The sequence below is a fragment of the Schistosoma mansoni genome, chromosome W, assembly GCF_000237925.1.
Source record: "Schistosoma mansoni strain Puerto Rico chromosome W, complete genome".
Taxonomy (NCBI): Eukaryota; Metazoa; Platyhelminthes; class Trematoda; order Strigeidida; family Schistosomatidae; genus Schistosoma; species Schistosoma mansoni.
In genome coordinates, this window is record NC_031502.1 from 32799633 (window position 1) to 32817873 (window position 18241).

The following is an 18241-nucleotide window of genomic DNA, read 5'->3' on the forward strand; positions in this document are numbered from 1 at the left end:
TACTCAGTAGGTAGAGTTACACATAACACTTGGAAACGTTAACTGATCGAGACACTCATTGAAATGCTACAAACATGCATTCCAAGTAAAGACTGATGTCAGACAAGGTTGCTTATTCACGACTTTCTTCTGGTTGTCGACTGAATTATGAAGACCTCCACATCTCACGGGGAGCATGGAATACAATGAACAGCTTGGGTGCAGCCAGACGATTCGGACTTCTCAGATAACCTAGCTCTTCCATTCCATACACAACAATAAATGAAGGGAAAGACAGCCAGTGTAGCATCAGCTCCTGCATCAATAGGTCTCAAAATACACAAGGGAAAAAGCAAGAAGTTGAAATACGACACAGCGAGCACCAACTCAATCACACTTAATGGAGAGACTCTCGAAGATATGAAAAGTGATAAACAAAGAGGATCTGATGCAGATGTGAAGGCACGGATTGACAAAGCAAGAATAGCATCCCTACAACTGAAGAACATCTGAAACTCAAGGGGGAGAGAGAGAACTGTCAGCTAACACCAAAGTCAGAATTTTCAGTGAAACCGTCAAGGCAGTTCTATTGTAAATTGAGCAAACTTTGCATCATAGTCTTAAAATTGAAGAATCAATAGTTCTTTATGTGTCATGGCCTACTGTCATTAGTTATGCAGTTGATATTAGTTCTTTATGTTTGAATCCACGTTGACGATTTTTTGTACACGATCAGACTCAACTGGGTTTTTTTACATAAATGAAATAGAGATTAAGGTAGATAAAAAAGTGTAAAGCATATGAATGTTTCTTCGATACTTTACGAGGGATTGTTTTATTAATTTAGCCTATTTGAACCATAAGTTGATTTAGAATACTTATTAACTTCGATAGGAATATACATATACAGCAATATTTTAGAGTGATACAAAGCGTTATTTATGATCTTTAAAGCCTCGTAGAATACTCGCCCATGCCTTAGCCAGTTCACGGTAAAAGTCGCGCATTACTTCAGCCATATAACGGGGATCCCATAAACTCTGACTATTATCCTCAGTTTGTGGTACGTCGTCTTTGTTTTCATTTTGAGTCGTAGTAGGATCACGTTTGTTTCGATCATTTGCGTGTGATTGTTTAGCTTTTATTACTTGATCAACAGCTGTTTTACTATTCAAATGAAAGCGCTGCATTTGATGACTAGGGACTAATAGATTGTATTGATCAAGTAATCGGTTTAATTCTTTTACTTCTACCTCAAAATCCTGTTGAAAATGTGAAAAAAAGACAAACACTTTTTATAATGAACTAAGTGACATATATTGCTTTGAACAAATTTTATCATATCCAAAACAATTGTTATTATTTGAACGTTAACTTGAATTTCAAGTCGTTGAATAATAATCTGAACTGTTCAAGGGAAACTTAAACATCCTAGTTTATACTTATATGATAGTTGTAATCCATGGTTGGTGACCTTGGACGATATGACTAGAAATCGGTCTCAACAGTGCAGTTGGGTTCATTTTTTGTTTTCCTCCTTGATCTTGAGTTTAGTGTGCTAGTTTACACCTAACACTTCTCGACGTTCTCATTTACTTAAGCTGTACAATCGTATTTATAGTCAATTTTATTGAATAAAATAGTGTTCTATAGAGAGATAGAAAAGTGTTAATTAAAACACTTGAAGTGGCATGTTGTCAAGATTTGAAAATCAGGTGTTGAAAGGAAGTTATATAATGATCGGTTAGTGAAAAAGTGGTAAGGTGGAATAATTGTCCGCTTGATAGTTATCAACAACAGAGTAATTAGAAGTTGTGATACTTGCTTTTCAATAGTTGTGAAAATAATTGTAAAGGAGTAGGAAGGATAAAGTGAATAATAATGAATAAAAACGACGGATTATGGAAGATAGAAAGGGAAGTTAGGGTCATAGAGGAGTGAGGAATTGAACATATTGTTTTCGTACGCGAAGGTTATGCTTAAACTGGTGGATAGCAATCACCTCTGCCGTACATAAATTTCTTCATTTGCATTCCCTTTCAGTCGACTCTTTTGACTCTATGTATAATTCTGAAGGAGGTGTCTGGTGAAGTGGAGTAGCCGGAATTGACTACATGCTTCAAGATTGAACTTTTGACTGAATTCTGTAATGCTTTGGAGGTCCAGTCAGGGTAATGTTCCCAAATGCGTTTCGGAAGAACTCACTTTATTCGGCCAATATCACCTGCTTCACATGAATAAGTAGACTGATAGATGCACATACGATACGATTGTACAGCTTAAGTAAATGAAGTCGAAAAGAAAATCTTCGCCGAGTTGCCTTTCTTCTTCAATAACACGATAGGTCTCTTTCGTTATACATTATGAAGGTCAGCAATCAGTGAAACTATGACAAAAGGATAGAAATCATCAACAATCTTGCGAAAGAGGTGTTAGAAAATACACTGGTGGACAGTTCAAGAAGCCTAAAACTGCACTTCAGTGAATCATCAAACTTCTACTTAAGTTGAGAAGACTGCGAAAAAACTGGGACTAGACAAACTGTCGAAGTCTGATTATCTGTTGATAGAAGCGGCTTGGAACTTTATGCGAATTCCCAGTCCCTTATGTTCACTTATTTCTTATTTTGTTAATAAGTGCAGCAATCTCAGTCTATCCATTTATTAACTAGTTTCTATAAAGGTTCATTTATTTGGTACCCATTAGTATTGTACATCTACAGTTTCATATAAACTTGAGCTTGGGACCTGGTTTTGTAATGAATGTGTTACCTTAAGACTAATGAGTCGGAAATCCAGTGGTTTACTTTTCCAACTACAGTTAACTAGTGATTATAACACTGCTATGATTACATCTTTTAATTATTCAAGAAGAGTATCTGTTGTTGTTGTCATAAAGATCGCTTACCTTACAAGCTTCTGCCCATATTGAAGAATGTAAATTAGATTCTACATTATAGATTGAATTTAACTTATCAATAGCGATATTCCAACGAGAATTAACTTCTTTATTTAACAAAACCCATTTCGGTAGGAAACCTTGATTAGCCATTAATTGATTAAGACGTTTGTCAGTTGAGTCCCCAAATACATGAGGATTTTTATCATAATCAATTGGACGACCTTGACCAGATAAATTATTAAATTCTCCATGATTCATTGCTCTTTGAATTTGTTCTTCAGCTGTACGTGAAATGTAATCTACATAGACAGGCTAAGTAATTTTTTTAAAAAGAGGAGAAATGAAACATTACATATCGTCAAAAAAAATAAATCGGGATTGGTTAAGTTGATATAATCATTGGAAATTATCTATAGAGATTTTTTATATATGACAAAAGGTCCCAATAAGCATTTTGCTATTCTGAACAATAGAAATGTTGGTACACTGGAAAATCTGCCTTACCCTTCCTCAGTAATGAAAATTTCTAGAAATCTAGCAATAGTTTGTGGATCTATTCCTAGAAAAGTTAAACAATTATCTTTGGTTTGAATAACTTCAATCTATAGTCGTTGGAATTTATATGCCAGTGTCGATGACATCTAAGTAACAACGGTGTTCAGTTGTTTTCGAGATGTACTGAAGAAATGGTAGCACATGTTTTATACTAATAAGTAGGCTACAGACTCATTAGTTGGAACAGCACGGTAGGATAGTGAATCGGTTTAGGAAAATATGAGTTCAGGTATACAGCCTGTTTTGTTTACTGATAAACCACAGTTTGATTAATTTACATCTGTAAAAATCGACCAACTTAAACTTTTATCGCCACCAAATATATTAATCGCAAATTTACTATAGAAACTATTGATTTTGGAAGCTTGACCGGGTAACGATTTGATTAGCTAGTGCAATTGACCATAAACTGAAATTAGAAAATTATGAAGCACGAATCATAGTACTAGATAACAACGAGTAATATGTTAAAATCTCAGTAGCATAGGCAATCCCATTGGTTGATCATGAGAACTCAGTTTCATAACTGAAATCTAGCCGTAGCATGCCAATAAAAACAAACAAATGAAACTGATAACAAATAAATTTTGAATGTTTTTAACCGTAGTCAATCAATTTACTTATATTTGAGAACATAGATTTATTGAAATCATGAACTGACGAATGTTAGACCACCATCAAAAACGTGAAAGCACTAGATAGCCATTTCGTCCTAGTATGGGACTCAGCAATGCGGATTCAAGACTCTGCACTCGGTACATCCAATCCTACTTCATAAATCTTTGTGATGGTATGTGAATGACACATTTACTAAGTTGGAATAATACAACTCATCAAGAGCGTTTTATTACACACATTAACTCAATGGCAAATGTACTAGGATTTCTTAGCGGAGTAAACAAAACCAGTCAAAAAAATAACTACGTTACATGAAAAAAGAAAGTTGTGATGGAGAGTTGTAATTGGTTTCCACACAGAAAAACGATATTTAAACTACAGGCCACCATTCTATGTACTTTCAGCATAGGTAAGCTTGGTGAGTTGTGTAAGGGAAAAATATGTATTAAACAATTACATTAAATCAGAAAACTTCATTGTCTATCAACTGCTCTAAGAAATTAATTTATGATTTAATAAAAATGACGAGGGAATGAATAAATCACAGAAAATAACTATTACAGGAAACAAAAAATAGAACAGATATCTTCAAAGTATTTTCCTAATAATGAGAGTACATCAGAACTATTTAACGAAGCTAGAAGAACAAGGTGAGGATATTTGAGATACAAATTGTCAGCTGATAGACCGCATCATCCAATCATTTAATTAGATTATGAAGTTTTGCATAATGGACTGACTTTGGTTAGACAATCATTGAAAGTCAGAGAGCACGTAACAGTTGTTACATCCTAGTAAAATGGTACTCAATAGTACATATCCGCGGTTTCACTAGAGATGGAATCCAGGACATCTAGACTCCTCAGAGGACGCTTAACAAGAATCTGAATTCGATGAGTCAGAATAACATAAGCATAGAAACTTAGCTTGATATGGAATGCTGGAATTATACCAGAAGAATTATTCTAAACATGTAGCGGGAAATAAACGTATATTAGGATAGGACAACAACAGGTCACAAGAGGGATGTAAATTAGTTAAGTAAGATAGGTTGATGTAGCACTGCTCATAAATCCGCCAATAAAAAGTTGAACATTTATTCAAGGTACATGAAACCAAAGAATAGAAATTATTATAACTTCAAGCTAATAATTATCAAACTGGAATCTGGAACTATCATATCTTTGAGCCCTTAGCCTCCGTTCAACCTAAACCTATGTCAACCAATAAGGAGTTTCTAGGTAGACAGTGGTTAGACATAACATATATTTCGGCCACCTCAGTCGATGAAGACTGATAGCTTTATTAATCGACCTGTCTTTTATAACTAGCACCGTACATTTTATCTCATCATTATTCACTTGATGGTTCCCACAATACGAGGACAATGCTTCAAAGACAACTATGGTGACAATATTGGATTCTATAAATGCTTTCTACCAATTCATTTTCAGTTTTACAGCTGTAGAGTAATATAGCAGGGACTAATGCACATTGTACTCCCCCACTGATAGGCAAACGAATATAAAGTTTACATCACAGATGATAAAAGTTAACAAAAGTCAGTGACATTTTGTATTCGTGCAGAGATTTCGTAGATCATCTCTCTCTAAATTTTCAATTTCGTCTAAAAGAAGGAGTCATATTGGCCAGTACAGTATTCAACTATTAAACTAATTGATTAATCAAAAACTTACATATCTTGTTAACACATCATTAGCAATGATCCACGTAACACGGAACTATATGTATTGTACAATACATATTTTACAGTATAGGGTTGCGGAGATTGTTAAGTTTTGATTGGAATCATGAATGGATCAATGTTAGACCACCATTGAAAATCTGAAAGCACTGGATGGCTGTTTCGTCCTCTAGTACGAGACTCCTCGGCAGTACGCGCCCACTATCCCTCACGTGGGATTCGGATCCAGTACCTTCGGTCTCATGCGCGAACGCCTAGCCTCTGGACCACTGGGACGGCATCCACCGGCATTAATATCTAACCTCAACCAATCCACGATATTGCGCAGCCGTTCTCTATTGTCTTCAGTGAGTAACTACCTCACACCAGATACGGTTGAGCCCCACTGGTTGTAGCTTCTCAATAGAACTCTAGGAAATCCATCTCGAAGTCAGCCACTAGTTAGCACATGATAATCATCAGTAAACTGTTGTGGAGATTATTGAATTTTGATTGAGATCATGCTGAGGAGTCCCACACTAAAACGAAACAGCTATCCAGTGCTTCCAGGTTTCAATGGTGGTCTAACAATGATCCCTACATGATCTCAATAAAAAAATATATTACACAGCAAAATATGATTTGCGTACAGTTAGTGAGAGCGTTTGTAATAGTTATTACGGTGACCATACCATTAGAAATTGGTTGATAAGCAGTTCTTATTATAGATTTTAGTATCATGTCATGAAAGTAGGATAAGACTTCCAAGAATCTGTAACAGATAGATTAATCAGTCAGATAATATGGGGAAATAATGTTAGGGAACGGGAAAGAGCTATCTTATAATGTCCTTTACTTGGTTAATGAGCAGGTGGAAAGATAACATTTTGAATATTTATTTGAAATGTTTTCCACAGCCTTCTCTTAAAGTTTATGAATTTTATGAATTATAAAATTAAAGTATACTCAGTACAGCAACTCATATTTGACTTCAAAACAATTTTCGCTATAAATGCTGTGTCACATAATAATTATTTTTTTCCTAAATAACTGCACATAGATTTCTTTTGTTTGTTGCAACAGATCATTATGTCAATTAATTGCACAACCTATTCAGATGCATTTGTGAAAAATTCACGATTTTTCGCTGTACAAGTTAGGAAAGAGCACAATCAGCGACATTCTGGTTGCTGGCAATACACATTCAAAAGAAGTACATTATTTAGATGTCAATTCCTGAACTGCTAACATCTAATTAGCAATCACTCAATATTTATCGTCAGGATCGATCAAGAAATAAGAAAAGGAAACTTGTTGGAATACTTTATGTTGAGAATTCTATATTGTACCAAAAATGAAATATTGGATAAAGCTAATAATGACAAAAAAATAAAATAATAAATTTCTGTTTATTCAAACGTTTAAATGAGATAAAGGGGACCAGTGAAATGATTTATTAATTCGTATTGGAGATTAATTAATTTCATGTAACGATTTTTTCAACAGTAACTGAATTTTATTAGTCAGACATAACAACCAAGTTTTTTTTATTAGATTTCATAATTAGTAGTATTTATTCTATAGAGAGATGTATTGAAAGATATTGATCAAAAGTCTATCCGAGGAGTATCTAAAACCTAAAGAAAAATTATACTTCTTAAACATTATAGGCTAATTTATAACTGTGGCATTAAATTACACTGATTTGAAATACTCAACGAATTTAAATCGTCTTAAAGCTTAATATAATCTCAATAATCTGGAGATTGCACCAAACAAAGATTTGCCGTTTGACCTGAACTAATCCAGGTTGATAAAAATTACACACAGTTCATTAATGTTGTAAAAATGAATATATATATTTACATATTTTGAAAAACAGATCTATACAGAGCTATGTATATATATGTACAGTAAGTTACCTATCTATTTGTTCAGTTTATTGAATTTCAAAAGTGATAAATTAACTAATAAAATCATTAACTTTAATTTAGTCATTATTTGTTTACTTTAGTGTAAATAAACATTAACTGGTGAAGATCATCATCGTCAATAACAACGAACTATTTTTAGAAATAAATAAAAATTATATTTATATATGGTTGAAATCATGAGTCAATTGAAGCTAGACCACCGTGGAAAACCTGGAATCACTGGATGGCCGTTTCGTCCTACTGTGGGACTCCTCAGTAGTGCGCATCCACGATCCACGATATTTCTTAAATCTAGTTTTACAACATAAAGGGATTTCTTCTAAATGACTCGGGCAAAGAAAATACATAGAAACAAAACATTATGAAAAATTGATTAGGAAAAGAATATATTTATTTTTCATTTCTTTTCGTAATAAAATGAATCATACAATCTTATAAGAATGATAGTTCTACGAATAACTCGGTTGTAAGTTATACCTATATATTATTTGAGATCTAATTCTATTTCTTGGCTATTACAACTCATTTCGATAATGTCACTGTCAAATTGATTCTAACTATTGAGTGCTAAATGTTTTTGGATCATTCAACCTAAGATTAATGGGTTAAACCAACGCTTAATTTTCAATCAGTAAGCTCACTCACAACTCTAACTGTATATCAAATAGGTATCCTGATTATCACTCATTTTAATATTTGAATTCATGATTCTATCTAAGCTATACCAACAATGAAAACTTGGAAGCACTGGACGGTCCTTTTTTCCTAGTGTGAGACTTCTCAGTAATGCACATCATTCATTTATTAACAAGTTGTTTGTATTCGTTTTCTCTTTATTATCATTTATAACTTCCCCTTTTCTTTAAATGACTTCATCTTCAACATACAAATCGTAATCAATTCTAATTAGAATGTAAAATATGTTATTTCTTCTTTTTGTTTCTTATTTCGTTTCAAACTAAACTTCATTAATTATGATATGTTGAACGTTTTATAAACAACATTACTAACATAGATATAGGGTGTTTGTTGCTGATGAGTAGTTTTTGAGATATGGTGAATTTATGTTATTCTACAGATCTCGATTTTTCTCGCTTTATTTAATTATGTCTACCATCTCAGTTTAGTTTTTTATATAATCGAATTAATAACAAACCATCTAGACATTTGCATTTAGAAGAATTTTATGAAGGCACTAAACAAGATTTGTAGCGTTCGTCCAATCATATTGAGAGAGAAAGAAATTTATGAATGAATGGAACTGAAAGATGATTGCACCAATCAATACTATGTCATGGTGATAATTATATTCTCATAATTGGTCAATTAACCTTTTGTGCATTAATCTGCCTAACATCAAATAATGGGTTTAGTCTTATTTAAACACTTAATAACTACAGTTTGCACAATGACATCATAATCGCGTGTAACGACAAAATGGTGAGTTATCACTTAACCTATTAAGTATTCACTTTGGATGATTGAAGGGAGTCATTTTATGTCAATGCACCTGTTAGTATATGCGTTGTTGACAGTTTAAATAGAACTATGCGTTTATCTCAACAAATCCAGTTCTAGTATTTTGTGTTATAAAACCCTTCTGCTTAACGAATGAATCTCTTCAGCAAACATTCACTGACTGTCTTCAATTATATCGCCATTGTCTAAACTGATATACCTCGGTGGCAATCAGATATTTATTTCAAAGCTCAATGTTATCCCCGATATAATCAAGTACTATCACACCAAATGTTTAAACAGCTTCAGAAATACAATGAATTTTGAAATTCAAGCTGCTGGTTTTCAAACTATTCGAAAACACTACATAAAAAGTATATTGGGAGATATTTTAGTCATTAAAAATAATGTTTTCATAAAAGGTTCACATCATTTCGAGGTATCTACTGAATAGAAATTTGAAAGCATTGGAGTATAAGAGCATTGTTTCATCATAATAAACGACCCAAAATTAGGACGCATTCATGGATTCTGTAAGAAATAGCCTCTATGGATCTCAGAAACTTTATTGGAAGCACGAGTTTTTCTTATTTATTCAGTCGGTGTTCACAGATCCAATCATTATATCTAGCCTCAGAATCTTAAGTTATACGTGCCATTGTGAACACAAATATTTCAGTCAAACTCTATAGAACAAAACTTGTCATTAACAATTTAAATTATTGTCCTCAGGCTATTTTATAGAAAGAATTGAAAGGTTTGCATACTAACAGATTGGTAGGTTTTGGCTGACTAGCATTCAAATTAAAACTTAACAATATTCGGAATATTAAAGATTCCGATTATGAAAATTAGAATAACACATGTAAGCGAACAATTGTTTTCAATTTGATCGTCATCAGGCTTTACTCTAATATACATGAATATTCATACAAAAATTTTAGACCAAACAAGGCTATTTGAGTCAATAATCAATAATATTCGAAATAATATTCGACAGTCTGAAGTAAGCTGAAACGTAGGCATGCACTATGGATACTGAGTGAATTGGTAGTAATAAACCTGGTCAAAACAAGTAATATTCAATAATACTGAAATAAAAATGGTCATAGATTTGCACCAATTCAATCTTAATAAACGTTATTTTAGTCAGAAAACAGAGGAATACGTAAGAATGTATGAGACTTAATTAGTATATTGTGTAGTTGAGAAAACAAAACATGTAAAACCCAAGGAAATCCATCTTAGTAAATATTGAGTGTCATTTGCCATATTTTTCCCTAATGAGCTTATCTTACCGATCAATATTACTTTATATCACTGAAACAATTAATTAAAAAGGTTTATAAAACATTTATATATGTAAGGATCTATAAAGTTGTGCATTTAAACTCGTTAATATACATGAGTACTAAAACAACACCTATCAGTAGATTAATCAATCTTCAAACTTCTAGAATTCATTTTTCGATAAACCTAAACAACTGAAGGCTAATTTCGATAATCGTTATAATCTATGATTCTTATTATACAGTTCACTAACTACTACTGACTTTAAAGTAGTATACGACTAATAAGACTTTTAGGAAATAATATAAAATTTGTTTTTAGCTACTTGAATACGTGAAATGAGAACTTCAAGGTCAGTTAGATTGTTCAAACAAGTTTAATAATCATTGGTCCACGAAGATAAATTCAATGACATAAAACGTTTACGCATATCAATTACCGTGTTTATATCAGTATTCTTTTTGCTAACACTCAATCTTTTAGGTATTAACTTGTTACAATCCCTTTGACTATCGTTATCATCATAGTTCACAGATTTCATAAGTTTTTTCACTCGACAATCGGCAGCACCTTGTAACGCTTTTACTACTCTCTGTGATTGTACATATTTACGATGTTCATTTAATCTTCCACTGTTTACACATTGTTGTAATCCATCTAAATGTTGTTCATGTCTTCCTAAATCCAGAAAACGTCTATGCTAAAAAAGATTTTTAAAGAATGGAAATAAACAAATGGGAATACAATAATAAGGAAAAGACTGCGAAAGAGAAAACAACATCAAAAATTACACATCAATACTCGTAAGTCAGTATAGCCTAATGGAACTGATGTCTATGAATAACAGAACCGGGTGACGGCCCAGTCATAAAAGAGTTAGTTTAGCGATGTACCACACCAAGAGATTTTAAATTAAGATTAGTCTGCCATAGATATTAATTATTTTCTAACTAATGTCAACTTTGTAATATCTGTACATATGACAAGACAAGAAAGTGGAGCGATCCGGGAAATTCATCAGATAACTATAATCTGTGCATATATATATATATATATATATATATATATATATTACTTACTTACTTTCGCCTGTTACTCCCAATGGAGCATAGGCCGCCGACCAGCATTCTCCAACCCACTCTGTCCTGGGCCTTCTTTTCTAGTTCTCTCCAGTTCTTGTTCATTCTTCTCATGTCTGTCTCTATTTCTCGGCGTAATGTGTTCTTTGGTCTTCCTCTTCTCCTTTGACCTTCAGGATTCCATGTGAGGGCTTGTCTTGTGACGCAATCGGGTGATTTCCTCAAAGTGTGCCCTATCCACTTCCAGCGCCTCCTCCTGATTTCTTCCTCCGCTGGAATCTGGTTTGTTGTCTCCCACAGTAACTTGTTGCTGATAGTGTCTGGCCATCGGATCCGAAGTATCTTGAGTAGACAACTGTTAATAAACACTTGTATCTTCTGGATAATGGCTTTCGTAGTTCTCCACGTCTCCGCCCCATACAATAGAACTGTCTTGACATTTGTATTGAAAATTCTAACCTTGGTGTTGGTTGACAATTGTTTTGAGCTCCAGATGTTTTTCAGTTGTAAGTATGCTGCTCTTGCTTTGCCGATCCGCGCCCTCACATCTGCATCTGATCCACCGTGTTCATCAATGATGCTGCCCAGATATGTAAAGGTTTCCACATCTTCCAAAGCTTCTCCGTCAAGTGTAATTTGATTGGTGCATATTGTGTTGCATCGGAGAGTCTTGCTTTTCCCTTTGTTTATATTGAGACCTACTGCTGCTGAGGCTGCTGCTACACTGGTCGTTTTCTCCTGCATTTGTTGTTGCGTTTGTGATAGAAGAGCCAGATCATCCGCGAAGTCTAGATCGTCAAGTTGCATCCTGCCTGTCCACTGTATCCCGTGCTTTCCTCCAGTCGTTGACGTCTTCATGATCCAGTCTATTACCAGGAGAAAGAGAAACGGTGAGAGTAGGCAACCTTGCCTAACACCGGTCTTTACCTCGAACGAGTCGGTGAGTTGTCCTCCGTGGACGATTTGGCAGTTTAGTCCATCATAGGAGTTCCGTATGATATTGACTATCTTCTCAGGCACGCCGTAGTGTCGAAGAAGCCTCCATAGTGTTGTCCTGTCCACGCTATCAAATGCCTTCTCGTAGTCGATGAAGTTGATGTAGAGTGATGAATTCCATTCGATTGATTGTTCCACAATGATACGTAGAGTTGCGATTTGGTCTGTACACGATCTATCCTTACGAAATCCAGCTTGTTGATCTCGAAGTTGGGCGTCTACGGAATCCTTCATCCTGTTTAACAATACTCTGTTGAAGACTTTTCCTGGTATTGAGAGGAGAGTGATGCCCCTGTAGTTGTCGCACTTGCTCTGATCGCCTTTCTTTGGTATCTTGATCAGAAGTCCTTTTTTCCAGTCTGTTGGTACTTGTTCTTCGTTCCAAATCTTACTGAAGAGGATGTGTAGTATCTTGGCAGTTGCTGCTACATTTGCTTTCAGTGCCTCTGCCAGGATGTTGTCTGGTCCCGCTGCTTTGCCCCGCTTGATTTGTCTAATGGCCATGCTGATCTCTTCAATTGTTGGTGGGCCAACATCGATTGGGAGGTCTGTGGGTGCTGCTTCGATGTTGGGTGGGTTCAGTGGAGCTGGTCGATTTAAGAGTTCTTTGAAGTGTTCTACCCACCTGTTTCGTTGTTCTTCAATGTTGGTGATTACTTTGCCTTCCTTGTTTTTCACTGGTCTTTCTGGTTTACGGTAATTTCCAGCAAGCTTCTTTGTTGTGTCATACAGTTGTCTCATGTTTCCCTCTCTTGCAGCCTTTTCCTCTATCATTGCTAAATCTTCCACATATTTACGTTTGTCGGTTCTGATGCTCCTCTTCACTTGCTTGTTTGCCTCTGTGTATTCGGCTTGTGCCTTGGCTTTTTCCGCTCTTGTTCGGCTGATATTGATTGCTGCCTTCTTGTTCCTTCTTTCTTCAATTTTATCCAGTGTACCAACAGTGATCCATTCCCTGTGATGGTGCTTCTTTTGGCCCAGAACCTCCTGACATGTTGAAATGATTGCCTCTTTGATACCTTTCCAGTTGCTCTCCATGGTAGTTTCCTCTCCATTGAGTAGATCATGAAAGGCCTGGAACCTGTTGCTGAGGGCTATGTTGAATTTGTTGAGTTTGTCTGCATCTCGAAGATAGGCCGTATTAAACTTTTGTGATGTTGTCCGCACCGTTGTCCAGTGCTTCTTGAGTTTTAGTTTCATCTTGGCGACCAGCAAATGATGATCGGATGCTATATCAGCTCCTCTTCTGGTTCTCACATCCTCCATCGTCCTCCTGAACTTTTTGTTGATGCAGATATGGTCGATTTGATTCTGTGTAGTGTGATCCGGTGAAATCCAAGTGGCTTTGTGTATGTTTTTGTGTGGAAATGTGGTGCCACCTATGACCAGTTTATTGAAGGCACATAGGTTTGCAAATCTCTCACCATTTTCGTTCCTTTCTCCCAGTCCATGTTGTCCCATGACGTCTTCATATCCAGTGTTGTCCTTTCCAACCTTGGCATTGAGATCTCCCATCAGAATGGTCAGGTCTTTGGTTGGGCACTTCTCGAAGATCGACTGCAGCCTATCGTAGAATTGGTCTTTAGCGTCTTCATCGTAGTCGTTGGTCGGCGCATAACATTGGATGACGTTCATTGTAATGCCCTCTCTCTTTGTTTTGAAGGAGGCTTTGATGATCCTTGGTCCATGAGATTCCCATCCTATAAGTGCATTTTGTGCTTTTCTGGACAGCATCAATGCAACTCCTTGTGTATGTGGGGCATTTTCTTCTTCATGACCGGAGTATAACAGAAGTTCTCCTGAAGACAGTCGTTGTTGTCCAACCTGCGTCCAATGCGTTTCACTGATTCCAAGCACCTCCAGGTTGTATTTTCTCATTTCTGCAGCAATTTGGAAGACTCTTCCGGTCTCCCACATTGTCCGGACATTCCATGTACCTATAAGAATTGTTGCTCTGGTTGTAAGAAGGTGCATCGGCCTCATGACTTCCGAATGAACTCGGCTTTCATCATGAGACGTCATAATTATTCCTTCTACTCCCAGGGCAGAGTTTGAATGGTTTGAATGATTTTTTCTGGTTAGCGTTTTTTTAGCGAGTTGGTTTTCTACGGGATGGGGTCGCTAACCTCATGCCCAACCCTCCTCCTTTACCCGGGCTTGGGACCGGCAGCAACCCCCAGAGGAGCTACAGGCGGAGTTATATATATATATATATATATATATATATGCACAAGACCGAAGGTCTTGAGTTTGGTCCCCTAGTGCGGCGTCGTGGATTCGCACTGCTGAGGAGTCCCATACTGAGATCAGACAGCTATCAGTTACGAAAGTGAATAGAAACAGGAAGTGATGAAACTTTTATTTCATTGATTAGTAGCCTAGCATGTTAATGTTTAATTAGGTCGTACAGTATGATGGCTGTGAAAGTATAGTAGGACAGTTGCATTTTTTCCTCGTAATTCGTAATGGAAATAACATGTCCTGAATGTTGTGAAGAGGCAAAAGAACACCAAGTTTGTTGACACCGTCCATCTGTGTAGTTGTATGTCACTTTATTCAATAAGCTGATGAGTTCTTTTGAAAGTCATTGATACGTACGCTTAGTGTTTATTTAACTCATAGAGTTTTCGAATAACAAATCGTGATTTTTTTTGATAGAGATTGTATCTTACAATTACATAACTCTTAAGAGTTAGTGCTGATAAGATATCAAGAGAATATAGAAACCGTGTTTCCTACTGTTTCAAATATCTCAGTACGAATCAGTACCAGTACTCATTTTTCAATATTAACATTTAACTGATTAAATATGAAAAGCTCTACTATTAAACAATAATGCCTAAAAATCACCTACATTCGTAATTGTACGTGACGAGAATAAATTAACACTAGTCTATGTGTGTGTTGACCTTTGACTTTGTAAATAATTCATTTTATTGACAGATAATTCCTATTTTTAATCCATTTTATGTCTGATCTGATCATTGCATGTCGACATATAATCTTAACTCACCATTTACGTACCAGCGTATTAAGTAACCTCAGTAAATTCTATTTGATACAGCCGGTTTTCAGAAGAAAAAAATTACTCGAAATGACCAATTATCAATTACAGGGATTACCTTTGTTTACGGTTTATTACGATAAGGAATATAAATACAAATCAATAAGAAAATGTAATTTTGAAACTATTTCATTTTTATTAGTGATGAAATCTGAAGCAGAATAGAGTAATAAAAATTCATAAGAATATTTCACATTTTAACCTATTGAAACACTTAAATTATTTTCACTATGGGAGTATGGAGTTTTCTGAATTTCATTGGAATCATGAACCAATCTAAGTAGAATTTTGTTTAAAACTAAAGACCTATGAAAGCTACTTAATAAATAACTGAAAGTAGTATAAAATTTCATATATGACGTTGGTAAGAGTAGACCATGTGGTTGGAGTCGGCGCGATAACAACTATCAGTAATTAGAAATCTTTAGTGTTGTGGTCCAGAGTCGGTTGCAGGGGTACAGATATATTCACTCTTTGTCTACATATACATCCTGATTTTCAAAATTATTTTATACTTTTTATTTTGTGAATTATTTCTTGTTTCTCTATATCAAATCACTTTTTTACTGTTACTGCTACTGCTAATGTTACTCTGATATTTACCGTGACAAATTCATGATAATAATAATAATAATGTCGTCGTGTTGTTAGGGCTTATGAATTTGAAGATTTGCATACTGATACCAGATTCTTGCACCGTTTATATCTGACTGACTCATTCTTGATAAAAATACAATTATATTCAAGGATTAAGTGTGTATTGAATTAATAAATCGTCAATAAAGTACACTTTTCTACCTAAATATTTTCATTGTAAAAACTTTGAAGAAACGTGCTTAAATTAAAAAATCACCAAAAGTAAATGACGCGAATGATGAAGGCTAATTAGATGACAAAGAAGTATTTGTCTTGTACTTTATAGCTAGTTAAGATATTAAAGTAAACCACACTTATCTGAGCCTTTCCACTATACTAAGATAAGAGAGAGAAAAAGTCAAGATTTTAATTCAATTGAATTCTATTTCTGTTTCAATATTCTGATAGCAACATGAGAGATAGTGAAGGTTGTACAATATCCTAGTAATTTAAAATTATTTTTCAATCAATTTCACATTTTTGAGTCATCTAAAATTACAAAACTATTCACTTATCTAAGTAACCAATTAAGGTTTGTTTGTAGAATCACTTATTAAATTTAATATTTGTTTCGGAATGACGTAAATAATCGACAGTACTATCCATTAAACTAATTCTTAGACAGATCAAACTATTTAGAAAAAAATATTTTTCATCATCATCATGTATGGAATGATATCAAACATGAAGAATTAGTGTAAATGGGGTAAAAAAAACTGAGATTAGATATCGTATCATCAAAAAATATCATTAAAATTAAAACAGTGAGAGAATGGATACACTTACTGTTGAAACATAGTCAGTCAATCAAGTTATGTTCAGAGTATAGCCTAAAGCATATATGCATCATTTCAAGTTGGCATACTATATTAGCACAGGGAGATGAAATTATCAAAACAAATCCAAGAATAGTGGAAATAGTAACACTAACAGTAGTAATAATAGCTATGATTAGGTATAGTAAAAGAAAAGGTATGGGGAGATTTCGGGATTAAGGTTCTAAGAGAAGACAAGTAGTGAGTGCATTTGAGCCACCATGAACAATTCTAAGACATGCCATTCAAAGTCTTCAACCATTGGTTAGGATGATCACATGAACTCCAATCAGATAGTCTACATCTATTAACATAGTTCAATTCAATTTTCAGTATCTTTCTGAACTGATGGACTGTTTGTCTTAAGCTTTCTTTCAGCCTATTCTTACATCAGACAACATCGTCTATCGAAGTAGGCAGTAGTTGAGCATACACAATATATACCATGAAAAATGGTGTTCGTAGTGACTATGCATTAATCAAATAAAATTAGTAAGAATATTTATCCTATGCTGTATGTGAATCTGTCAGTAGAATTATAACATGGTTGATATGAAAGCTAACAGTCGTTATTTCAATTTTTCCAACGTATTTAAAAAAACATCATACTACACTCTGGTAAGTGTTAAGACTTGACTACAGTAGATTACCATTTTTGTTATGAAATTGTTTTCCAGTTAGCATAAGTGTGTCTGTAGCTGTCTGATACTATTGATTAAATTTTTTAAAATTAAGAAAAACACAAAATAAAAATTATAAGCAAAGATGGATAGTGGCTAGCAGTGGAATCCAGGACGCGCATTTCGTCCTATTTGGGACTTGTCAGCTAGATGCACTTGCATCTCAGAGTTGATGTTCACTCTGGGACTCGAACCCAGTATCTTTCGCTTCAAACGCCACCGCGTTACCCACTCAGCTACTGAGTCCTGATAGCCACCTGCTAGTGCAATGGAGTGAAGTTTAAATTCACTTAGTATTGTTTGTTTGAATCTTCCCCATTGATGTTTTTAGGATTTTTGATATCCCATCATGTTGTCAGTGGGTCCTCCCCAATGAAAATTATCTCCTATTGGATATTCCCTAAACGTAGTGGTGAACAAATATGGTTTCTAACTGATTCCAAATTCTTAGTCCTAATTTCGTATTGTTATTGGTATTCTGATGTTTGTATCTTTCTTCCTAAACTAAATGTTTGTTTGAATAAAAATTCTTTGTTAACTGGTTGTTATATT

General features: G+C 34.7%; 2 protein-coding genes and 1 non-coding gene across 3 annotated transcripts in view; all 3 read right to left on the reverse strand.

Moving 5' to 3' along the window:
- Nucleotides 1–914: 914 nt before the first annotated feature.
- Nucleotides 915–18241, reverse strand: part of Smp_132040 (hypothetical protein) — a gene marked incomplete at both ends in the record, with an annotated part of 18860 nt that continues 1533 nt past the window's right edge. The window contains 2 exons of the mRNA XM_018789417.1: nt 915–1241; nt 2887–3192. Coding sequence (XP_018654863.1) covers nt 915–1241; nt 2887–3192 — 633 coding nt within the window. The remainder of the gene's footprint in view (nt 1242–2886; nt 3193–18241) is intronic.
- Smp_191660 (hypothetical protein) lies at nt 10796–10960 on the reverse strand (the record flags this gene model as incomplete). Its single annotated transcript, XM_018789418.1, has 1 exon — nt 10796–10960. The coding sequence occupies one exon, from the start codon at nt 10958–10960 to the stop codon at nt 10796–10798; it is 165 nt and encodes a 54-aa protein (XP_018654864.1).
- On the reverse strand, nt 17866–17932 carry Smp_tRNA_00372_Gln_TTG.1.1. Its single transcript has one exon. It is a non-coding gene (tRNA).